Below are 24,106 nucleotides of genomic sequence, written 5' to 3'. Positions count from 1 at the left end.
TGCGTGCCTCCGAAGCGGAGCCGGTAGCCCCGCGGGCTCAGGCTGCCCCACGGCCGCCCGGGAGGCCCTGCGGCAGCCGCGGTGCCCCTCCCGGCCTCTCCCTGCAGCTCGGCCCACATTCGGTCTTGTTCCTGCTTCCAGGAGCGGCCTCCATGGAGACACCTGTCCGGTGGCCAACGGGAGAGTGAGGAGCGCTCTGGTTCTGCAAGCTTCTGCCCCGCGGTGGCCTCCTCAGCCCCCTCACTGTCACGGGCAGGTCTCAGGGCCTGGCTAGACGTCTGGGGTCAGGGGCGTCCACCCACCCCCGGCCCCACACACAGGCAGGGAGGGCTCACCACCAACTCCAAGAGTGTATGAGTGTCCTAGCCCAGCCCTGCCGGGGATGAGCAGCCGGGCCTGACCCCCACACCCCTTCCCTGTCGCCCACAGCCAGGCTGGGCAGCCTTTCCCAGGCCTCCTGCCCCCAGGACAAAATGAGATCCCGGTCTCCAGGGAAACTGGGTCTGAGGGATTCCAGCTGTGGGGACTCCAGGGAAGGCCAGCCGCGGGGAGGAGTGTCAAGGAGAGACCGCCTCCCAACCTGTGGCCGCAGGTCCCCCTTCCTGCACTCTGCTCCAGCATGCTACCAGACAGACAGGAACCCCACCCTCACCCCAAGCAAGAGAGCTGAGGAAGCTTCTCAGGAGAAGTCGGACTGCCCCGGGAAAAGGACCTCCTCTCAGGGTTCCCAAGAAAGACGTAGGCCAGTTACCAGACTTTGTGCAGACACCCCGTAAGGAGCTGCTGGACCTTCCTGGCCACCTGGCAGGACAGTCGGGGAGCACCTCGCTCCCAAAAGGGAAGGGCCAAATCAGAAGGAGAAGTGTGGGGGGAGAGGGGGCAAAGCAAGAAGCATGGGAATGTCACCCACCCAAAAGTCCCTTAAAATTACGATCCTCAGAGAGATAAGATACTGTGTCCGTAAAACAGAACAGGAAACCTCGTTAGGGCAACAATCAAAGAAGGAGAAAGAAGCATCAGAATAGAAAACCAGGAGGATAAAGCTCAGGTACTCATCCAGAGAGCAGAATCAAAGACCAAGAGATGGAGCGGAGAATCTGGACAAGAAGATGGGGCAGCCAGGAAGTAGGTGTGGGGTTGGGGGGCTAGTTCCTCATCTTCTAAGGTAGCAAACCAGTGGGCACACCCACGGCAGGGGAATGCAGAGCTGCTCAGAGCTGCGCGTTGAAATGAACCGTGGGCTGGAAATGGCGCTTCTGGAGAGGGGCCCTCAGGCAGACGCTTTTCATCCGAAACCTCGTAGAGCTATGACATTTTTTTAAATCATGGATGTGCATAATTTTCATTAAAGTACACAATAAATGCAAAAAGATGCACATAAGTAGAATTCACTGGGCCAAGGGTCAATACACATATGGAGTAGTTAGAAGTATGAGGAATTTTTTTTATTGCAATTGGATCCAACTTTATTTAATACATGATGAATAGGGGCGCCTGGGTGGCTCAGTCAGTTAAGCATCTGCCTTCAGCTCAGGTCATGATCTTGGGGTCCTGGGATTAAGCCCTGCATCCAGTTTCCCCGCTAAGCTCAGCAAGTAGTCTGCTTCTCCCTCTCCCTCTGCTCCTCCTCCTTGCTTGTTCTCTCTCTGTCTCCTCTCAAATAAAATCTTTTTTTAAAAGTACATCATGAATAAATTTTTTTTAAGATTTTATTTATTTCTTTGAGAGAGACTGAGCATGAGCGGGGGGGGGAGGGGCAGAGGGCGAGGGAGAAGCAGACTCCTCGCTATGAGCTGAGAGGGAAGCCCGATGCGGGGCTCGATCCCAGGACTCCGAGATCATGACCTGAGCCGAAGGCAGACGCTTAACAGACTGAGCCACCCAGGCGCCCCAAATAAATTATTTTTATTATGGGAATGTAAATTGATTTTAACATTGAAAAAGCCAAACATTGTTTTTGTTTTGTTTTGTTTTTAAAGATTTTATTTATTTATTCAGAAGAGACAGAGAGGCAGAGGGAGAAGCAGGCTCCTTGCTGAGCAGGGAGCCCGATGCGGGACTCGATCCCAGGAAGCTGGGATCATGACCTGAGGTGAAGGCAGACGCTTAACCATCTGAGCCACCCAGGCGCCCAAGCCAAACATTGTTAAGTTATCACACACACAGGGGGAAAAATTGTTTTCATCTCATCTTGAGAGATGGAGAAGCGTTTGCTAATATTCAACAAACATTCATGATAAAAACTCATGATAACTGTAACACACTACAGGATAAATATTCTCTCACTTGGATAAAAGGCATTTGCCGTATTTTTAACCAACATCATAATTAGTGGACTTATTGGGCGCCTGGGTGGCTCAGTTGGTTAAGCGACTGCCTTCAGCTCAGGTCATGATCCTGGAGTCCCCGGATCGAGTCCCGCATCGGGCTCCCTGCTCAGCGGGGAGTCTGCTTCTCCCTCTGACCCTCTTCCCTCTCGTGCTTTCTATCTCTCATTCTCTTCCTCTCTCAAATAAATAAATAAAATCTTAAAAAAAAATAATTAGTGGACTTATTGAATTATGTCCCCCAGAGATGAGGATTAAGAAATAATGCCAAAAATCACCACCTCTGTTGAGCATTCTAGTGGGTCTTACATTTCGATGCAAGAAAGCCACAGATAAAGATGAATGAGCAAATGAACACACAGAGTATTTGAAAGGGAGAAACGAGATTGCCATTACTGACAGATGGCAATATTATATCCAAAGAAAGGTCTAACAGAGGGCCGCCTGCGTGGCTCAGTCGGTGAAGCGTCTGCCTTTGGCTGAGGTCATGATCCCAGGGTTCCGAGATCGAGTCCCACATCGGGCTCCCTGCTCAGCGGGGCATCGGCTCCTCCCTCTGCCCTTCCCCTGCTTGTGCTCTCTCTCTATGACAAATAAATAAATAAAATCTTCAAAAATAAAAAAATAAATTGTAGTTAATTAACACACCGTGTAATGTTAGTTTCAGGGGTACAATGTAGTGATGCATCACTTCCATAAACACCTGGTGCTCATCACGACAGGTGCACTCCATCCTCATCACCTGCTCAGCCCCCCACCCGCCCACCTCCTCTGTAGGAGGAATTGAGGTAGGGCTGGTCGGAGGCGGTATACACTTGGACTCAAGTTCAGCTTTGAGTTTAAAAGTCCTGGAAAAGCACCAGCCTCTTCAGCAGGAAGTGCTGGACAAACTGCCAACAAAGAAAATTAACATCTTTCTTACTAACACCCACAAAAATGGATTTTAAACCCCACCCCAGAAGGTAGGAACAAAGCCTGGGGAGCATGTTTAGCAAGGCAGAATGGGTAGCCCTGCCCAAACAAAGCAGATGTCCCGCGGAGCAGGGAGCCTGACTCGGGGCTCCGTTCCAGGACCCTGAGATCATGACCTGAGCCGAAAGCAGACGCTTAACCGACTGAGCCACCCAGGCGCCCGTATGTGCGACATTTTTATTTTTTATTTATTTATTTTTTTAAGATTTTATTTGAGAGAGAGAGAATGAGAGAGAGAGAGCATGAGAGGGGGGAGGGTCAGAGGGAGAAGCAGACTCCCCGCCGAGCAGGGAGCCCGATGCGGGACTCAATCCCAGGACTCCAGGATCATGACCTGAGCCGAAGGCAGTTGCCCAACCATCTGAGCCACCCAGGCGCCCCTTTGTGCGACATTTTTAACGACAAAAGATTAACACCCGGAATATGTAAAGACTATGCACAAGCCAGTGAGGAAAAAATAAATACCCTGGAGGAAATGGGTGAATTCCATGCTTAGAAAATCTCAAGAGCTCAGATGCCCCATAGCTGGGTGGAAAGCTGCCCAGCCCCACCGGCAAGCAGGGGGGCAACGCACATCAAAATAAGGCAGTATCGCTGTTCACCCAGGCACTGACAAAGTATCTCAAACGTTCTATAACTTATAATACCCAGGGTGCTGCGGGGGGCAATGGGGGCACTGGCAGAGGGGTACCAGATGCCGGGGAATGGGGCTGCACCCGCTGACCCCACGTGAGGCCCGGGAGGGGCAGGGGTGTGGGGGGAGGCACGTGGACCCCTCCCTGCCCCGGCCCCTGGCTGTTTATCCAGCACTTATCCTAGTGTATACAAAACCCTCTGTCTGGGCTCTGATCCCTGGGAAGAAGCCTGAGCTGCTAGAGAAAAACAGGGAGAGGCCAGCCCAAGGAGCAGTCTGGGCAAACGGTGACGGCTCCCCAGGCCTCAGCCCCGGGAGACTTCGTGGTACGGCCTCCATCACCCAAGCCCCCTCTGATCACTTCCTGTTACTGTAGGATTGTTGTAGCAGAGAAGAGTGGGGAGTGGACACCCACCCAGGCAGCTTCTGCCCCACGTGGCTTTCCCGAGCATTACCCGCCCTGCAGTAACACCTGGGCGACCCCACCCACACCTGCAACAGTGTGGGGAGGTGGGTGCAGCTCTGAGGACGGGTTCTACACCATCCTCGCCTGCTTTGTTCCTGGGGTGGGGTGGGGTGCCACAGAAGCACTGAGGGGAGACTGCCCTGGGAGCCAGCCCACTGCAGACCACACACATCACCCCCAAGGGCCCCTCCTGGGGTGTTCTGATTTGGCAGCAGGGCAATGGCCTCCCCTGAGGGCCTGGGCCAAGCTGCAAGGCTTTGCAGATTGCCGTCCACTTGACCATGTTATTAGCTTCTGCTTCTGGGACTCTTTAAATGTTTCTAGGGTTTGAGGATGCTATAAATTTCTGGTCAGGATCCTGTCTCCTTTTCTGCTCTAGTGTCCATCAGCCTTACCTGGTCAAGTGGCCCTGTCCAAACTCCCTGCAGAGAGGATGGGTACCTGGGGGGCTGTTTCCCCTCCTCTGTCTTTTCTGGAGGCTCCTGACCTCCTTCCAGGAGGTCAAGCACATAAATTCCTTTCCTGTCAGAGAAGCTTAGGGAGCACCCCATCACCACGGGGAGAACTAATAGTGAGAAGTACCCATCCTGGACCTCAAGAGAAAAGCGGTGAGAAGTTCTTGGGGTTTAGAGTAAACATGAACCCCTAAAAGCAGATGATCCAGGGAACCCACTGAAAGGGACAGGGGGCCGCAGCAGCCCCCAGACCCCTGCCCTTGGGTCCAGGAGGAGCAGTGCACCTGCAGAACACCTGAACAGGAGGTCGGGGGGAGCCCTGACACACTGGGAAGGAAGGGTGTGCTGTGCCCAGGAGAACAGACACAAAGGGATGCTAAATAAGGATACCTACCATCGGGGCGCCTGGGTGGCTCCGTCGTTGAGCGTCTGCCTTCAGCTCAGGTCATGGTCCCGGGGTCCTGGGATCGAGCCCCGCATCGGGCTCCCTGCTCGGCGGGAAGCCTGCTTCTCCCTCTCCCACTCCCCCTGCTTGTGTTCCCTCTCTCGCTGTGTCTCTCTCTGTCAAATAAATAAAAATCTTTAAAAAAAAAAAAAAGGATACCTACCATCAGTGATGGTTTGGACTTCTGGGAGGGCAGACCTGGGTGTGTGAGTGGCGGGCTGTGTCACCGCTCTTGGGGACTCTACCTCATGTCCTCCTGGCCCACTTTGTCCTCGGCTACCTGTAGGGACCTGCTTTGCACAGAGGATGTGGGAGTGGGAAAGACTTTCATGGGGGTCAGGGGAGAGGCAGGAGACAGGAGAGGGCACCTCTGATGAAATGATACATGAGCAGAGTTATGAAGATAATAGGGAAGCAGGCACAGCAAGTGCAAAGGTCCTGAGGCACAAGTATGCTGGGGGTGTTAATGATCTACAAGGAGATGGGTGGCTGGAGCCCTGAGAGTAAGGCAGAAGGAGGGGAGAGGAAGCCACAGAGGTTGGGGAGGGTGAAACCAGGTGCTAGGGAGCTGGGAACTAACGCAAATGTTTGGTTTTGAAAAGGCACTGTGTCCCCATGCACAGGGTGGAGAGGCCATCCAGAAGAGAGGGGTGCTGGCCAGGATCAGGGTGCTAACAGCAAAGGAGGCCAAGGTAGCTCTCTTAGGGTGCATTTTGAAAGGAGCATGGAGAGGCTTGGAGAAGGCCCACCCCACCCATGGGTCATGGGTCCCTCCCTGGACAGCAGGCATCTCATCCACAGCCTTCACACAGGAGCTTAGCAATGCCTTAGTGCAACATGCAGCCTGTGTTCCACCACCCCGCCCGCCCCGGAGAAGCAGCTCCATGACGGCCTGGAAGGCCTGGACCTGATCCAGAAGACCAGACTCCCACCGAGAACCTCACGTGAAACCTCCCAGCCACAGTCAGCTCTGTCCAGCCACTTCCATGCCCATCCACTCGTCCACGAGCATCCATGTCCCTGCAAACTCTGGCTACTCCATTCCCTCCAGGGCCAGGCTCAGGGAGAGGCCCACATGGGCTCTGCAGGTGGCTGTGATGGTGTAGACAGTGGGTTCCAGAGGCCCGGGCATTTGTTCTGTGGGACAGGACACTGCCCTGCGTGTGCCTGTCTCCCTGCATGGCTGTAGGGGGACCAGGCAGGGCCCCCAGTCCATGTCTGAGGTAGGTATTACCACTCACCTTTCAAACGTGGCATCACTGAGTTATGGACCCCTTGCTCCCCAGATTGTGACCCCCACAAAAGCCTTGAGCAGATTTTTATGGAAAGCCAGGCTCCTTCTCTGGGTCTTCTTAGACAGGGGCTCATGAGCCTCACCCTCCATATTATTTGGTGGCACTGACAGGCCCCTGCACCCATCTAGGGCCGGGTATGTGGCTAGGCGTGACGACTGGGCACCTCGGCCACCTCCAGCCACAGTTGGTTCAGGGAGGGGCACATGACCAAACCTGCCCGCCCCCGGGCATCCCCAGGGGAGTTCTGAAAAGACTGGCTTTTTTTTCCCCCCCACCGGGAAAGGCTGAATTAGTGAGGTGTAGATAGGGGCCGTGCGCATTGTGATTGTAATCACTCAGGGACAGCCTGCCCGAAAGCGAAGCCATCACAAAGGAGCCCAGCCAGACCCACAGATGAAGAAGAGACTCCTGGATCCAGTCATGCTTGAAACTCCTTGGACATTTTATTGTATTTATTTATTTCTTTTACAGGGGTATTTATTTATTTTTTTTACAGGGGGAGGGGCTGAGGGGAAGGGAGAGAGAGAATCTCAAGTGGACGCCATGCCCAGTGACAAGTCCGATGCAGGGCTCCATCTCACAACCGTGAGATCAAGACCTGAGCCTTAATCAAGAGTTGGACGCTCAACCGACTGAGCTACTCAGAAGCCCCACTCTCCCTGACATTTTAGTCACATGAATCAACAAACCTCCCCATGCTCAAGCAGTTTTGGCATGCAGAAGGGATGCACCAATGAGGGACCAAGCTCCACACTTCGTCAACGGAGGGGTCAGATGCAAGAGGAGAGTGCAGGGCAAGAGTTCTGCAGAGGCAGAAAATCAGGGCCAAGGGGCCCTGGAGGAGTGTCAGCACTCTTGGGAATCTGGGTGGATTGGGCCAGCTTCCTCCAGGCCTCAGGGGACAAGAAGACCTCAACGCATTCCAGAGCAACCCAGCCTTTTTAAGGTCTGGATAAGGGTTTGTGCTCGGACTACTCAGGATTGGTTTAAACTCCTCTCTTAACAAACACTTGGGTCATTTCCAGTTCCTCACTGCTATCAGTATTCTGTTTTGAAAATTCTGAGACATGGCTTTGATCTGATCTAAAATGTCCTGGGAGAAGTCTACTGGTTTCAGGCATGGCTGGATCCAGGCCTGGCATCTCCTGGACTGAACGGACTGTGCTAAACATGAGTATCTATCAGTTATGTCCAGTGATTTGTCACTCCCACGTGAGAGTCCATGAAGTCTTCTGCACCCATCCGCGCTCCCCAGGACACAGGAAGCAGAGAACAGGATCTCATTCTGTATAGGAGGCTGTGATGGGGCAGGAAGTTACCTGAGGCCACATGTCGGGAAGGTAGTAGGAGGGAGCACCCCTGCCTCCCATCTGCAGACATAGGCTTTTCCCCTGCCAGAGGTACATTCCAGAGACCCCAGGGTCAGACTCCAGGGTCAGACTCCAAAGTTCACAATCTGATGAAACCCGGTTCTGCAGTGAGTCCTTGGGCAAGTCCCTTTCCATTCTGAGCTTCCATATTCCCATCTATAAAATACAGAGAGTCCCAACCTAAGCGCTCTGCAGAAATGCCAGAGGTGGCTCAGTCTGTTAAGCATCTGACTCTTGATTTTGGCTCAGGTTATGATCTCAGGGTCGTGGGATCGAGCCCTGAAGGTGAGCCCCGTGGCAGAGTCTGCTTGTCTCTTTCCCTGTGCTCCTCCCCCCACTCACGTTCTCTCTGTCTCTCTCTAAAATAAACAAATAAATGAAATCTTAAAAAAAAATCAGAGAAAGAAATGTCAGAGGCAGACTGTCCTGGTGCTCCAGCTCCTGCTTTGAAGAGTGCATTAAAATGCACACTTACATTTTAGAGCTCTATAGGTTTTCTGCAGAAAGAGCTAATAATTACTGAGCACTTCCTATGTGACAAGCAAGTTTTTACATGGATTCATTAATTCAGTCCTCTCAACAACCAGAGAAGGTAGGTATTGCTATTCTCTGTATTCTATGGATGGAGAAACCAAGACAGATAGAGGTTTGATCGCTTTCCTTGATTCTAGTCATGTTCTTGATAGGTTTGGCCATCAGTGCTTTGTTGGCCTCACAAAATGAAATGGTAAATATTTGCTCACTTTTTAGTCTCTGGACAGGTTTGTGTAAGGTTGGTGATATTTCTTTAACTGTTTAGAAGAATTCCCCAATGAAACCATCTGAATTAATCAACTAATTAATTATTATTATTATTATCTTTAACTAGGCTCCATGCCCACAATGGGGCTTGAACTCACAACCCTCAGATTGAAATTCACATGCTCTACTGACTGAGCCAGCCAGGCGCCCCTGAAACCACCTGAATTTAGAATTTTCTTTGTGGGAAGATTTTAAATTATGGATTAATTTTACTTAATTGGTATAGGACTACCCAGATTTTCTACTTCTTCTAATGTCAGTTTTGGTAAATTTTGTTTCATTTAAATTTCAAATTTATTGTCATAGAGTTGTTCATACTACCCTCTTAATATCCTTTTTAAAAATTTTAATTAATCAATTAACTTATTTACTTATTTTTAAGTAGCCTCCACACCCAGCATGGACCCAAGGCAGAACTTGAACTCACAATTCTGAGATTGAGACTGAGCTGAGATCAAGAGTTGGATACTTAACCAACTGAGCCACCCAGGTGCCCCTTTAAATTTTATTTTTAAGTAATCTTTACACCCAATGTGGGGCTCAAACCCCAAGATCAAGAGTCTTATGCTGCACCAACAGAGCCAGCCAGGTGCCCCTTGTTATCCTTTTAATGTTTATAGTATCTCTTGATGTCCTCTTTTTCATTCCTGATATTGGAATTTGTGTTTTCTTTTTCTCACTAGACATTTCCAGGAGTTTATGAATTCTATTAATCTCCTCAAAGAACCAACTTTTGGTTTGTTGATTTTCTCTAATTGAGAAAATTGTTGATTTTGCTGTGTTTCATTAGTTTTTGCTCTTGTTTTTGTTATTTTCTTTCACCTTTGGGTTTAATTTGTTATTTTTCTAGTTCTTGAGTTGGAACTTGGAGCATTAATTATCAACCTTTCTTTTAAAGCTATAAATTTTCCTCTAAGCACAGGTTTACCTGCATCCCACTGTGTTTGGTATGTCCTATTTTCACTATTGCTCACTTGAAAATATTTTACAATTTCCGTTGTGATTTACTGTTGGACCCTTAATTATTTAGAAGTGTGATGTTTAGATTCCAAGCACTTGGAGGCTTTCTAATAGTTTTCTTGACATTGAGTTTTAATTTAATTCAGAGAGGACAAACTTGTATGATTTCAGTCCTTTGAAATTTGTTGAGATTTTACGGCCCAGGATATGGTCTATTTTGAATAACATTTTTTTTTTAAAGATTTTACTTTTAAGTAAAAAAAAAAAAAAAAAAAAGCCCCAACATGGGGCTCAAACTCACAACCCTGAGATCAAGGGTCAAATGCTTCAACAATGGAGCCAGCTAGGTGCCCCTATTTTTTTTTTTTAAAGATTATTTATTTATTTGAGAGAGGGAGCGAGAGAGCACAAGCAGGGGGGAGGAGCAGAGGGAGAGGGAGAAGCAGACTCCCTGCTGAGCAGGGAGCTGATGCAGGGGCTCAATCCCAGGACTCTGGGATCATGACCTGAGCAGTTGCTTGACTGACTGAGTCACCCAGGTGTCCCCAGGCGCCCCTATTTTTTTTTTTAAGATTTTATTTATTTGAGAGAGAGAGTTTGTGAGAGAGAGAGGGAGAGAGAGCACAAGCAGGGGGAGCTGCAGAGGGAGAGGGAGAAGCAGGCTTCCTGCTGAGGAGGGAGCTGAATGCGGCTGGATCCCAGGACCCTGAGATCATTGAACTGAGCCAAACCCTTAACTGACTGAGCCCCCCAGGCGCCTCCGCAGGTGCCCCTATTTTGATTAAGATTCTATGTGCACATGGAAAGAACCTATATTCTACAGCTATTGGGTGAAATGCTGTATGTATGTGAATTAGAGCAGGCTGGTTAATCTTGCTGAGATTAGAGCAGGCTGGTTAATCAGAGTCCAGAACAGGTCCTCACATATACAGTTACTTGATTTACGATGGATGCTCTTTTCCAATTCAAGGGGAAAATGATGGTCTTTTCAATAAATGATGCTGGGTCAACTGGATATTCATATTTAAAAAAAAGCGCTCTGGCCTCTCGGACACTATTCAGAAGAATAGTGACCCATCATAGATGGTAAAACATTTAAGCTTCTAAAAGAAAACGTAGGAGAATATTCCAATGAAAAAGCACTAATCATAAGAGAAACGACAAATAAATTGGACTTCACTGAGAATCTCTTCCGTTCATTATAAGCAATAACAAACCACAAGTGGCAGAAGATTTCTGCAGTATCTTCAATACCGTACATTTTCGAGTATCCATCGACAATACCGAACCATGTGCCAGGGTTCGGTCCGCACATACCCAGAATATATAAAGAACCTCTACGAAACAATAAGAAAATGGAGCCGGGTGTGAACCCAGGCGGCTGATGCCAGAGCTAGGCTCCCATCACCGGGCCTTGCAGGCACAGCTCCTGCCCGGTGGCCCTCGCCGGGAACTCGCTCAGTCCTCCTTAAACGGGGAGGCGGCGGGGAAGCTCTGGGCCGCGGCTCCGCCCCGGGGGCTGCCTTTTCCTTAGAAGGCGAAGCCCCAAGCCTCGCCTCTCGCCGGCAGAGAGCCGCGCTGTGCGCCCCGCGCGCCCCTGGCCGCTACGCCGCCGCCGCCGCACCCCCCAGGAGCGCGGAGGCCCGTGCACTAGCGCGCCAGCCGGGCCCGGGCGCGGACGGGCTGGCGAGGGGCGGGCGCGTGTCCTCGCCGCTTCGGATGGAAGGATCGAGGTCCGCGGAGACGGCGGCCGGGAGATCCTGAGGCTAGAGCCCCTCCACGGCCCCGCGCCCGCGACATGCCGCGGGAGAGGTGAGCAGGGCGACCTCGCCGTGCAAACGGCGACGCCCGGGACAGACCGAGGACGGCGAGGCCCGGGGGCGGGTGTGCTCCGAGAGCGCGGCCGGGCAGGGTCCTGGCCGTCGCCTGTCACCCGCCCGCGCCTCCGCTGCCCGCGCACTCGTCTTCGAGCGCGGGCACGGCGGCCCCAAAGCATATCGCCATCTCCCCGCGGTCCTTCCCGGGCAGCCGTGGGGATCTTTGTGATTTAACTTGGAATCCGAAAGAATGTGACACCATGTTTTTAAAGATTTGGGGCCCCAAAACCAACGGTCCCTCGCAGTCGGCGGCAGCCATTCCCCGCGCCCCGCTGCGCCCTCCCCGCGGGGCGACCTCCTCCCGGGGCTGGTTCCCCGCCGCCAGCCAGGCCGGGGCGCTGAGCTCGTCTCCCCGCAGGTGCCGCGCCCCTGGCCCGCGTCCTCGCCATGGAGGTGCTGCGGCGCTCCTCGGTCTTCGCCGCGGAGATCATGGACGCCTTTGACCGTTCGCCCACCGACAAGGAGCTGGTGGCCCAGGCCAAGGCGCTCGGCCGGGAGTTCGTGCACGCGCGGCTACTGCGCGCTGGTCTCGCCTGGAGCGCGCCCGAGCGCGCCGCTCCCGCCCCCGGAGGCCGCCTGGCCGAGGTGTGCGCCGTGCTGCTGCGCCTGGGTGAGTGCGGGCCCCGGCCGGCGGGTCCCCCGGAGGCGCCCTCCGCTGCTGGGCCTCAGTTTCCTTTGCGGGCAGAGAGGGGGTGCCCGGGGGTGTTGGGGATAGCCTTGTGCAAGGCACACCTACTCACACTCCCCTCTTTACTCCTTAGGCTCGCCTGCCCACTCGCCACATAGCTCCCCAACATGCCCGCTCAGGCCAGATTTCAGACATTCTGGCCATAAAGACTAGAAAGCTCCAGGAAGAATACTGTTTTGGTAGCTGAACTTCCAGAGTGACCCTTGTACTGAGCTGGGCACAAAAATCCTTTGTGGGACCATGTGTCCCGATGTTTGTTTTGGAAAGTAGGTCTTTGCAGCTCCTGCCTGAAATCCCACTGCTCTTTCCTCTTGATGTGGAGGCCTGGTAGGGCTCCCTCTGGAAATTCGGTGCCCCAGGAGGGTCAAAGCCACCATGGGTCTGGGCAGCTAAATCCCATCTGGCGGGTGGGTCATGCTGGGGGGGGGGGGGGGTACTTGGTTGGAGTGGGGGGCCGCCCAGCACAGTAACTGTTTTCATCTTCCGAGGGGGTAGGGCCAGCCCAGCTGATTCAGTTTTACTTCACCACCAGGACTGAGGTCACTCACTCTGTAACTGCTTGTTGGGAGTGGGAGGCGAAGACGGAGCCCTGGTGGGGTGGCTCTCCACACTGAGTGTGGGGAAATGCTGGCCCAGGAGGCAGGGCTGTAGGGGTGCTCTGTGAAAGGGGACACCCTGTCTCTTAGACTGACACCAGTGTCTGCTTGTGCCCTGTTTGTGTTGTGTAGACCCAGCTGCCCAGGTGTGGGGCAGGGGGCGGGCAGACACACACATTCCGTGGGGGCAGTGCAGGAGATTGTGAGGAAGCCTGCTAGCCCGCCCAGGCCTCGGGGGAGGTGGAGAGCCAGTGGGGTTTGGGGAATCAGGCAGGGGGCCAGAGGGCCTGGACTCCCATGAGGTCAGCCACCACTGGCCGTTCCCTGAGCTGGGCGGTGGGGATGGCACTGGCGGAACATTCTAGAGGTCCCTGGAGAAGATGGTTCTTTGGTCTTCCAAGAGGCCCCCCAGCCCCTGGGGTAGCCAGAAGGAAGTCTTGCCTCCGTCCTGGCCTGCTCTGCGCCTCTGCCCCCAGCCTCCCCGCCTCTGTCTGCTTGTCTGCGAACAGGAGCTGGGTCCTGCCTCTGCCCTGAGCCCAGAGTCCCTATTGTTTAAACTTGTCTGGAAAGCCTGCTTCGGGCTCTGCCGTCCTGAGCAGGCCGGTTTCTGTGCCCTCAGTCCCCCGTGTCCTGCCCTGAGAGCCCCAAGGCTTCGGGCCTGCTCCTGGGGAGCAGGGGCTGGCCGGGTGCCCAGCACTGGCCGGCTCGCGAGCAGGGCCTGCAAGGTCCTTCCCCAGCGCCAGGCTCTGTGTAGTCCCTGGGACTCCGCCCTGGCAGATGGCTAAGGAGGGCGATGACTTGGACCCCCAGAGCCCTCTCGTTCATGCCTTCCTGCTGCATTCTGCTCTTGGAGCTGCTCCGCGTGAGCCCCCTCATGGCTGGCGCTGTCCCACTGCCCCCCCCGTGTGCCCCCCACCACCCCCCCCCCCCCAGCACAGACGTCTAGCTCCTGGTGCAGCAGCTCACAGGAAGAAGCCTGGGTCACGTCCCCATGGGCGGTCTCTTGGGCCCTGTCGCCAGCAGCCCCGAGGTCTGCATGTGGGAACGGCCAGGCCTGCCCTGGGAATTTCCATGCCCCCCGCCCGCCCCCCACCCCCCACCAGCCTCACCAGTTTCTGCTCTGCATCCAGATCTTAGTTAATTAGATGGAGTGCAGCTGGCCCCAGGGATGACGCGGACGCCCTTATCGGCCCGGGCTGTCCTGTCCACACAGCATTTCCCTGTTTTCGTTGGCTGCATAAGTGACTGGGCTGGGGGACACCCAGTCTGCGGGCTGTGTGGCATTCCTGGCACATCCCCGCCAGGGGCACCGCAGCGAGCACGGGCAGCGGGCAGGGCCACTGAGAGGGCATTTCCTCTGCTGAGTGTGGCTGCCCATCCAGACACACCCACTTGGCACTGGGAGCCCAGGTTTGAGCCTGGGCGGTGCTGGTGGCCCCGGGCAATGGCTTAGCTTCTTGGTTCACGGAGTGGAGCCAGGGCCTGAGCGAGGACGCCCCTCTGAGGCAGCGTCCAGGGGCCTCACCTGTGTGGGGTCGCTGGCATAGCCCCCGCCCATACAGGGCTCTGGCTGCCGGCCCAGTCCGCCTGCTGCCCGGGCAGCTCACTGTGGGCCATGAGTCACACATCAGGCACGGCCCTTGCTCCTGCTTGGGATTCCCGCCCCACCGGCCCAGCAGGCTTGGCCCTGGGTGGGGGTGGGGAGTGGCTGGCTTGTCAGAAGGTGCGGGCCGCAGAGGCAGGTCTGGGGGTGCCCACGGTACCCCCTTGGTCTTCTTGTCCCCAGGGGCCACGGTGGGGTCAAGTGGGGGTGGGAATGTGACAGGCTGAGTGAGGGGTCAGGGATCAGGCCTGTTCAGTGCCAGTTGTGGCCCTGGGCCATGAGCAGTGGGCTGGTGACAGCGGGGCTGGGGTCAGGCAGGCAGGACCACCTCTGACCCTCTGTGTGACTGCCTAGGGGACGAGCTGGAGCTGATTCGGCCCAGCGTCTACCGCAATGTGGCTCGCCAGCTAAACATCTCCCTGCAGTCTGAGACCGTGGTGACCGACGCCTTCCTGGCTGTGGCCTCTCAGATCTTCTCCGGAGGTAGGCCTGGGCACCCACCCCGGGGCGCCCACGGTGCTGCAGTGGGCCGGGGCCTGTGGGCCAGAGCAGGGCTTTGCTGCAAGTAGGCCCCACAGGTCCTGGAGCCATCTTCCTGCTGCACAAACCGGCCCAGAAGCTTGCCTCAGTGATGCACGGTGCCTCCCCAGGTTCCGAGGATAGTGGATCTGTCTGCTGGGCAGCTGGGCCCAGGCCTCCACGTGGCTCTGACCGGCATTAGCTGGGGTGCAGTGGACTGAGGTCTTGCTGGGCTGCGTGGTCCAGGTTGCCCGTTGGTGTTGCTCGTTGGCTGGAGGGGGGCCAGGCTGTCCCCAGTGTGTCCTGCACGTGGCCTGGGGCCTGGGGAATGGGCGTCCCACGGCGTGGCACCAGGTCCCAAAGGGGAGGGTCACAAACGGCCTGGGTGGGCATTGTCAGGCTCTTGTGCTGTAACCTCAGAAGTTACAGTATCACTCTGCCAAATTCTGTTTGTCAAAGGCACGTCACCGGGGGAGCCGCACATCCCAGGGAGGGGGATTCAGGAGGGCATGAGCCCCAGTGCAGCGGCTTGCTAGAGAGTGGGGAATCACAATACACCTGTCTCACCTGGCTGGCCCACACTCCCCTAGGAATCTCCTGGTGCCCCGTCTGTGCCCTCCCCCCAGCCTCAGCCCCTATTGCTTCCTGTCTGCACACCCACCTGCAGGCTCACAGGAGGCCACAGGACCCCTCCCAACCCTTCTCCTGTCCTCACGTCCTCTCCTTGGAAGGCTGCTGGGCTCTCTGTGGTCCGTAGACCTCCACAGACCTCATCCCCCCACCTGTGACCTCATGCCCTGTCCTGGCACCCACGCTCCGTGAGTCTGCTCCTGCGTCCTGCTGCGTAACAGGGGCCAAGCTCTGCCATCTACGCCACCGGAGCCCCAGCCCCCCACTCAGCACCTCCTCCGTCAGCAAATCCCGCAGGTGTTCCCCGGCATCCCGAGGTGCTGAACGGGACAGCCAGTCCCAGCCCTCAGGGAGGGAAAGCTGGGGGCCGCAGAGCTAGAGAGTTCCAGATGCTGCATCCCAGCTGGAGTGGGGAGTGAGTAGTCATGTGCCAAGTGGGGAGGGCCAGCCTCCCTCTGATGCTTTCTGGAAGGGCCCCAGGCAGCAGGGAGGCCTCATACCCCCTCCTCTGGGAGGCGGCTCTGGGTCTGTTGCTGGCCAGCCGAGTGACCTTGGCCTTGGTTTCCTTGTCCATAGGATGATTGGAACAGCAGCAGAGTTAGGGTGGGGGGGGTGCCAGGGGGAGCCACAGTCCCCACCCCCTGCAGATGCAGCCCACACTCTGCAGGGGAACACCCCCCGCCGCCACTGCAGGGGAAAGGACATGGAGTAGAGGGACCACCTCATCCCATCGGAGGTGGACCCCCAGCCCCGCTGATGTCCAGCCCCACTGACCACACCCCTCCGGGGTGACCACATGTTGACCTCTAGTGTCCCTTCCCAATGAGGCCCCACCAATTCCTGGTGGGTGCGGTGGGGACACAGGATGGCCAGCTGCAGAAGCCAACCTTCTCCAGGCTGCCCCCAGTCAGCACTGACCCCCCAGGGGTCAGCAAGGGTAGGACATCGTGACGGGGGAGCTTGGGTGGGCTGGTCGGAGGGCCAGCTTCCTTCAGAGTGTTCTAACAGTCTGACCTCGGTCCTGGGGCAACCCGTGCGGGTGACATGGGAAGGTGCCTTGAGGAGGAGGCAGCAGGTAGGGCCCAGGAAGCCTGGGGTGCAGCGGGCATTCGAGGCTGGTGACCACCTTCAGCCCTCCCTGGGCTTCTGTGTCCTGGGCCTGATGCTGCTGGTGCGTGGGTGGCCACCCTGTGACTGTCTCGGGGGTTGGGCGGCTGGTTTATGAGCCGAGGTCTGGCTTTAAAAGGAAGGCTTATCTCTGAGAATGCAGCTCTGGCCTGCTGGTGGTTGGGACCGAGCCGGGAGGCCCGGCTAGGCCCCTGGGTGGTGGCTGGCGTGTGGGCAGGAGACAGTGGACAGGCGGCCCAACACGGCGCACCCACTCCACCTGCCCGGCCTTGCTCGGTGTGGGTACAGACCTGAGAGGTTCAGAAAGGCTCTGGGCTCTGGGAGGGCGATGGAAGGCCTTGGGATGGGGGAGGGGTGGGGATAATGGACACAGGCCACCGGCAGCTCAGTCCACTTGTGGAGTTCACTTAAAGTCTTGTGATTTTCATTTGAGATGGGACCGAATATACCCCTTCACGTTCAAGCACCTCCAGCCACTCGGCGCCCGCAGGCCTGCCCCACGCGGCCCCCCGCCCCTTCCTTCTGGCAGAGCCTCCACACCTGCACCTGCCCCACGGGGCGCTGGGGCAGCTGCTCCCTCATTGGCTGTGTGACCTGCAGCTGGTGTCTTAACATCTCTGAACCTCAGGGGCACCTGGAAAGGGAGCAGGGGCAGGGCTCCGTGGAGAGTGACGTTGCAGATCTGCCGGCTCTGCAGTGACCTGGCTCTCAGACCGTGCCCCTCGCCAGCTCGGTTGCCCCTTCCACCCTCCCCCTTGCTGCCAGGCCTCCCCTTTGCCCCTCGTCCACCCCCCTTTCTCCACAGGGTCAGCCCCGGCCATAAGGCGCTGGCCAGCCTTGGTCCGCCCCTGTCTCCCCGCGGCCCCCCCCAGGGGGCCTGGCCTTGCACACACTGACCCTCACGCTGCACCCTGCACCCCCACTGCCAGGGGGCCTGGCCTTGCACTGACCCTCACGCTGCACCCTGCACCCCCACTGCCTCCTGGCAAGCCCCCTGGGGTGCGGGCAGTGCCTGAGGCCGGGCTCTGGCTGGCGGCAGGGGCAGCTTGAGGGCAGGGACCTGTGGAGGCGTCTCTGAGCGGCCGTGCTCCCGTCAGAGGCAGCGGCCACCAGCGTGGCTCCTGGCAGCGTTCGCCCTTTGGCTGCTCAGCTCCAGTGTTTCAGGGGAAACACTGATTTTTCCCTCCCCGATTAAAAGTTGGCAGGAGTTTTTGTTTTTTTCTTCTTATTACAAGAGCAAAATAGTTTACCACAGAAAGATCGGAAAATGCAACAGATAAACAACTCTTAAAACCAATACTAAAAATGAGCAAAGGATCAGAATAGACGTTTCCCCGAGGAAGATGTGCAGCTGGCCCGGAGCCCACGAAGAGTGCTCCTCCCCAGCCCCCGGGGTGGCGCACAGGGGCCCCGCCGTGAGGCCCCACCGCTGGTGCACCAGGGTGGCGGACTCTGGAGCAGGAGCGCCGGCGGGGACCTGAGCGGCGCGGCCCCGGGAACGTGGTTTGACCTGAATGGGGTTCCCCCTCCTGGGTGTCTGCCCTGAGAGATGAAAGCTCGTGTCTGCTACGCGGATGTCCAGAGCGCGTCACTCCGAATATAGCCACAACGTGCGGACACCCCAGACGCCCACCGTCTGATGGACGGGTGCGCGAGGTGTGGTGTCTTCACACAGCACAACACCACGCAGCCATCAGGAGAAACGCTGACCCCCGCGACCACGCGGATGGACCTTGCGGACACTGTGCCCGGTGCAAGGAGCCAGACCCAACATGGAGAGCTGGGTGTGAGCCCTTTCAGCACAGATGCCTAGGATGGGGAAATCCGCGGACGCAGAGAGCGGAGGTGCGGTTGCCAGGCCAGGGGCCTGACTGCTGGCGGGTGGGGGCTGAGCCGGAGCTGGGGAACGCACCTGAAGGCCGCTGTAGTGTATGGTAATTTATTACCAATTTATGGTAATGAGATGATCTCTCCGTAAGACACAAGATGCAGAAGACCCGAGGCCCGCCCCCTGGAGACCCGCGAGCCGGCACCTTCCAGGCCCTTCAAGTGTAGCCGCCACGTGGAGCTTGCTGTCCCCTCGTGGGACCGTGAGGCGTCTCTCCGAGTCGCGGCACAGAACGTGGCGTTCACCTTGGGGAGCGCGGTGCGAGACCCCTGTCACCGTGACCCGGGGCCCTGACGGCTCGGCCCGTGGAGGCGGGCGGTAGTGTGTGCAGGACCTGGGTGGAGGGAATGGGGCCTCGGGGGGCCAGGGGCTCAGGTGAGATTTCAGACTTGGATTTTTTTCAAAGTAAGCTCTACACCCAAGGTGGGGTTTGAACTCACGCTCCTGGGATCAGGAGTCACACACTTCACCGACTGTGAGCCAGCCGGGCGGGTGCTACCTAACTTGGATTATTTTGAGAGACAGGGAAAGTAACAGTAACAGGAGGCTTTTAGGCAGCTCCAATGTATGGGCTTCAAACTTTGTCTTGTTCTGGAGATGAAACTTACATAACACTCAGGCGTCGCGAAGTGCGCCGTTCAGTGGCCTTTGGTGCATCGACCGTGCTGTCCATCCACCCCGCTCTGTTTCTCATCGCCGCGGGAGGACACCGGGAGCCCCCTCGGCACTCACCCTGCACCCCTCCCCCCTGCTCCCTTTCTGTCTCCCTGCATTTAGCGGTTCTGGACTGTTCACGAGGTTGGACCAGCACAGCGTACGTGGCCTTTTGAGTCAGCTGCTTCTACTGAGCATCGTGTTTCTGAGGCTCCCCTAACCCCCAACCGTGGCAGGTGTCAGGGCTCCATCCCTTTCTGTGGCTGAGTCCTGTCTCCCTTTGCTTTTCCTTTCACTTGACGGGCGCTTTGTCACTTCCTCATTTTGGGGACTGATGGCTCTGGCTGCTGTGTGCAGGTGCCCTGGGGGCAGGGGTGCCCTCTGCAGATGCTGCCTCCTGGGCCTCCTGTCCTGCCAGCACCGCAGCGGCGTCGCGAGCGGGGTGTGCGGGGTGTGCGGGGCGTGCGGGTGGTGGTGCGTGCAGGAGGGTGGCGCGTGCAGGAGGGTGGCGCGTGCGGGGCGTGGCCTTTCACAGAGGCTGCGGGCGCCCTCCGGCTGTTTGCCCCAGCGGCCGACGAGGAGCAGCCCACACTGACACGTGAAGCTTTAATCTGATAGATGGCCATCTCTGTCTTGTGTTCTCTGACCTTTCTTTGGTTTTTCGCGAGGGCAGACGTTTTGCAGACGTTTGATGCATTTGTAGTTTTTCTTTGTGAAGCAGCTGTTTGTTCTGTGCTCCTCTTTCTTTTGCAAGGTTTCTCTCTGCTCTCGCTGACTCGTGAACTCTTCTTACACTTAAGGACGCCCACGCCCTAGCACTGGCAGGCAGGCTTGCCCCCACTGTCCTTCGGCAGCCTCTTCCCACCAGGCGGGCTCCAGGGTGGTTCTGCTTCCCAGCGGCTCCTTGGTCTGGGGAAGGTGGTTCCCATCACGGGCCTCGGCTGCTTTATGTAGACAGTGTCCTGGTGCCCTCGCCTGGCCCATCAGAGCAGACAGGCCCGGGGCAGGTGCCCCTGGAGGCCGCTCCCTGTGCAGTGTGTGCAACTCTGAGTCAGTCGCTCCCACCCCAGCCTCAGTTTCCTCCTTCCTGCACGGCCTAGCTGTCTCCTCACCTCCTCCAGTGGATGGTGGGCTGGGTGAAGTTGGCCTGGGCTCTGGCGCAGGTGCGCAGGTGTATGATGGAGGCTTGGAAAATCTCCGCCCAAGAACTGCTCTTGAGGGTGACAGGACTGACGTGTCGTGGGTGGTGGCTGGGGCTCGCACCCCACAGTCAGCTCACAGGGCGCCTGTGCAGGCGGGGAGCTGCAGGGAGAGGCAGCGTCAGAGGAATGGCAGGGGACGTGGCTCAGAATCTCAGCCTTCATGTGACCCCGAGGGCTGGACCGGAGCCAGGGCTTGGGTGGCTTTCTGCTGACCAGCGTCTGTCTCTCTCCCTGCAGGCATCACATGGGGCAAGGTGGTGTCCCTGTACTCGGTGGCCGCAGGGCTGGCCATAGACTGTGTGCGGCAGGCCCAGCCTGCCATGGTCCACGCGCTCGTCGACTGCCTCGGGGAATTTGTGCGCAAGACCCTGGCGCCCTGGCTGCGAAGGCGCGGCGGATGGGTGAGGGGGACCTGAGGTGCTGGGGTGGGGGTGGGGATGGCTGACAGCCTGAGCAACTGCGGGGTGGGGTTGTCGGGGGTTGGAGGAGGGGTGAGGCGGGGCTGCCAGGCCCAGAGCTGCTCCTGCTGCCCAGCTCCGGTGCTGGCCTGTCCTCTGCTACCTCCACGCCCAGAGCGCCCTCCTCCAGCTCCGGTGCTAAAGACCTGCCGCCCCAGAGCCCCTGCGTGGCAGGAGGTGGTCTGCAGACATGGGCCCCTTGGCCTGTGAGAGGGAAAGTCCTGTCACTGCCCAGAGCCTCTGCACCCCACCCCCTCCCAGCCATGTTCCGATGCCGGAATGAGACCAGCCCAGCCCGCAGGGGTGGGTGTGTGAGTCATACCCACCACCGTCTCCATACCCCCCACCTGCCCGCCCAGCCCTGGCCAGGCCTCGGGGGCTGCTGGGCCCTGGGCTTGGGGGGCCAGCCCCCCCAGAGGAAATCTCCGTTTTCTCCTCTGTGATGGGTGGTGGGCAAGGGTGTGTGACGTCCACTGGCTGGGACGACAGCTTAGCCTCTGCTGAGGTCAGGCGGTGCCTGGGGCTGCGGTCTCCTCTGGAGTTGCCATTGGTGGGGACGAGATTGCTTCCAGGTTGACCCTTGGCTGTGGCCATTCCTCAGCAGAGAGAGCTCGCCGAGGCCTCTGTCCTCCTGCTGTGCCCCCCATGGAGCCAGCACGGGTCGACCCCACGCTCAGCATCCAGACTGCAGCAGGAATAGAAAGAAATAAGGAATGGCTGTTCACTGGGCTTCTGGAAAGCTCGGTTCCCACTCCTGTTCTGAGGGACGGTGCAGCTGGATTGGTCACTTCCTGGACCCCAGGCTCCACTGTGCCGAGGCAGGACGCGGGGGTGTTTGTGGTCCTGTGGGCAGTAGGCAGGAGGCCGTGTTGGGAGCTGGCACCTGGCCTGGGGATGGTGGTGGAGTCCCCAGCTGGGCAGTGTCCTGTCTGCAGGCCTCTGACCACGTCGAGCTCCTCCCTTCCCCTCCCGTGGTCCAGAGCAGACCACAGACCTTCCCTGACGGCCTCAGGCACCTCCTCATGGGAGTCGGCTGACGTCCCGTACAAGGTGCGCTGTTCTCTAACCGTGTCCTCTTTGCCTCCCAGACTGACGTCCTCAAGTGTGTGGTCAGCACGGAGCCCAGCTTCCGCTCCCACTGGCTCGTGGCCGCACTCTGCAGCTTTGGACGCTTCCTGAAGGCTGCCTTCTTCGTGCTGTTGCCAGAGAGATGAGCTGCTGGCTCCAGCCCAGGCTGAAGCCGGGCGCTCCGACCCAGGAGGCCCTGGGCCCCCAAGAGCATCCACATCCTTCTCGACCGGGCCGGGAAGGCTCCGATGCTCAGAGCCCCGCCTTCGTGCTGGAGGCCCTGCCCTGAGCCCCTCGCCCGCAGACCCAGGCCCTCTGGAAGGGGCAGCAGAGGGGGCCTCCCTGGCCTGGAGCTGGGCTTCAGTGCCTTCCCCGTTGCTCCCTTTCCCCCTGGAAATTCTGCTCGTCCTCTTTCTGGAGCCAGAAAGTCAGGGTCACCTCCCAGGTCTGAAAGGAAGGGAGCTGGGAACACCAGGCTCTCACTTGATGCCCAGGTCCCCTCCGTGAAGAGGGACCGTGTCAGAACATGAGGTGGCCTTGGTCCTTGTGGGCAGTGGGCCCTGCTCATTCAGTCAGAAGGTGACGCTGGCCTGGCCAAGGCTGGAGGAGCCGTGGGGTCTTACTGACCTTGCAAACAGGGCATAAAGCTTATGTGCTGGTTGCTTAGTCCATTTCTGGAGGGATGGGTGTGTCCCCCTCCCATGGCAGGGTCCTGTGTGGCAGGGACCAGGGGTGTGGGGCTCCAGGATGGCACACTGACTTAAGTGCACGAGCCCATGAACAGGAAGGTTGGTGTGTGCGTGTTCAATTCCAATAAAGTGTCACGGCCATGGAGGGTGACCCATCTGCTTTCCTGTCAGCATCTTCCCTGATGAGGGGGTCTGGCCACGCCCCACGACGGGGAGCTCACGTGCGCGCATACATGCTTGCACGCACACGCACGCACTCCTAGTCATGCTCATGCACGTGCACCGGTAACGAGTGGCGGGTTGCTCAGCTGTCCTGCCCGGCGCGGCTCCACAGTCCAGCCAGGCCATTCGATGCCTTCTCTTGGCCAGCAACAGCCTCCACCCCCTTCTTGGGCTCCCGTGGCCACCTCACGGTTGGCTCCGGGCAGTCCTCACTCTGTGCTTTCTGATGCAAGGACACTATCCCCAAGCGGGCCCGACTCCTGCTCGGCCACAGGCATATGGTGCTGGGGGGCTGCGATGTGGCCTCTCTCAGTCTGGTTCCTGTTCTGGATGACGAGTGGCTGAGGCCTGCTGCGGTCGCTGGCCCTGCCCTCCCATCCAGCCTCCCAGGGAAGCAAGAATCCTGACAGTTGACGCTTTTGTGCACAAGCAGCAGCCTGTCCACACCTCGCTGGGAGTCGGCTGCGCTGGGAGGCCTGTTGCTTCCTCCAAGCCCTGCCTGGCCCCCTTGCACCCTCGCCAGGGCCGGTGCCCTGGTCAGGTCAGGTCTGCTGCACCTGCCCCGCATCCTCCCTCACGCCCGGCCCCAATCCTGAGGCAGGCAGGCAGCAGAGAGGATGCTCAGGACAGTAGCGGGGTCTGAGGCCGCTCTGACAGGGTTAGAAAACGCAGCGGAAGAGATGCTCCATTTCCGACAGCAACAAAAAGATCAGATTCCTACGCATCAACCATACGGGAAGCCTGAGAGCCTGTGTGAGGAAAACTATTGATGTACCTTCAAGACCCCAAGTGGGCTTGAGCAGACAGAAACGCCACGTTCTGAAGACGAAATCCATCTCATGAAGACAATTCTTCATTAAGTCAATTTATACATTTAATGCCATCCTTGTAAACATATCAGAATGGTTTTTTTTTTTTTAAGATTTTATTTATTTGACAGAGACAGTGAGAGAGGGAACACAAGCAGGGGGAGCGGCAGAGGGAGCAGCAGGCTTCCCGCGGAGCAGGGAGCCCGATGCGGGGCTCGATCCCAGGATCCCGGGATTGTGACCTGAGCCGAAGGCAGATGCTTAACGATGGAGCCACCCAGGCGCCCCTGAATGGGTTTTTTTTTTTTTTTAAACAAACTAATTACAAAGTTCACGTGGGAGGAAACTTT

At 57.4% G+C, this 24,106-nt stretch overlaps 1 protein-coding gene across 1 annotated transcript; it reads left to right on the top strand.

Annotated features, from left to right (window-relative positions):
• The first annotated feature begins 11,274 nt into the window (after positions 1 to 11,274).
• On the top strand, positions 11,275 to 22,870 carry BOK (BCL2 family apoptosis regulator BOK). The gene is made up of 5 exons (XM_025888338.2): positions 11,275 to 11,537; positions 11,961 to 12,212; positions 14,844 to 14,972; positions 20,748 to 20,911; positions 22,057 to 22,870. Exons 2-5 carry the CDS (start codon positions 11,990 to 11,992, stop codon positions 22,180 to 22,182), a joined length of 642 nt encoding a protein of 213 aa, XP_025744123.1. The 5' UTR covers positions 11,275 to 11,537; positions 11,961 to 11,989; the 3' UTR covers positions 22,183 to 22,870.
• Positions 22,871 to 24,106: the final 1,236 nt, after the last annotated feature.

The sequence above is a fragment of the Callorhinus ursinus genome, unplaced genomic scaffold, assembly GCF_003265705.2.
Source record: "Callorhinus ursinus isolate GAN/ISIS: 27379988/994484 unplaced genomic scaffold, GSC_fseal_2.0 scaffold96, whole genome shotgun sequence".
Lineage (NCBI taxonomy): Eukaryota > Metazoa > Chordata > Mammalia > Carnivora > Otariidae > Callorhinus > Callorhinus ursinus.
This window is presented reverse-complemented; position numbering and strand designations above follow the sequence as displayed.

Coding starts and splice junctions, on each gene's coding strand:
- BOK (XM_025888338.2), top strand. CDS start 11,990: ATGGAGGTGCTGCGGCGCTCCTCGGTCTTCGCCGCGGAGATCATGGAC. Junction 12,213..14,843: donor CGCCGTGCTGCTGCGCCTGG/GTGAGTGCGGGC, acceptor GTGACTGCCTAG/GGGACGAGCTGGAGCTGATT. Junction 20,912..22,056: donor TGCGAAGGCGCGGCGGATGG/GTGAGGGGGACC, acceptor TTTGCCTCCCAG/ACTGACGTCCTCAAGTGTGT.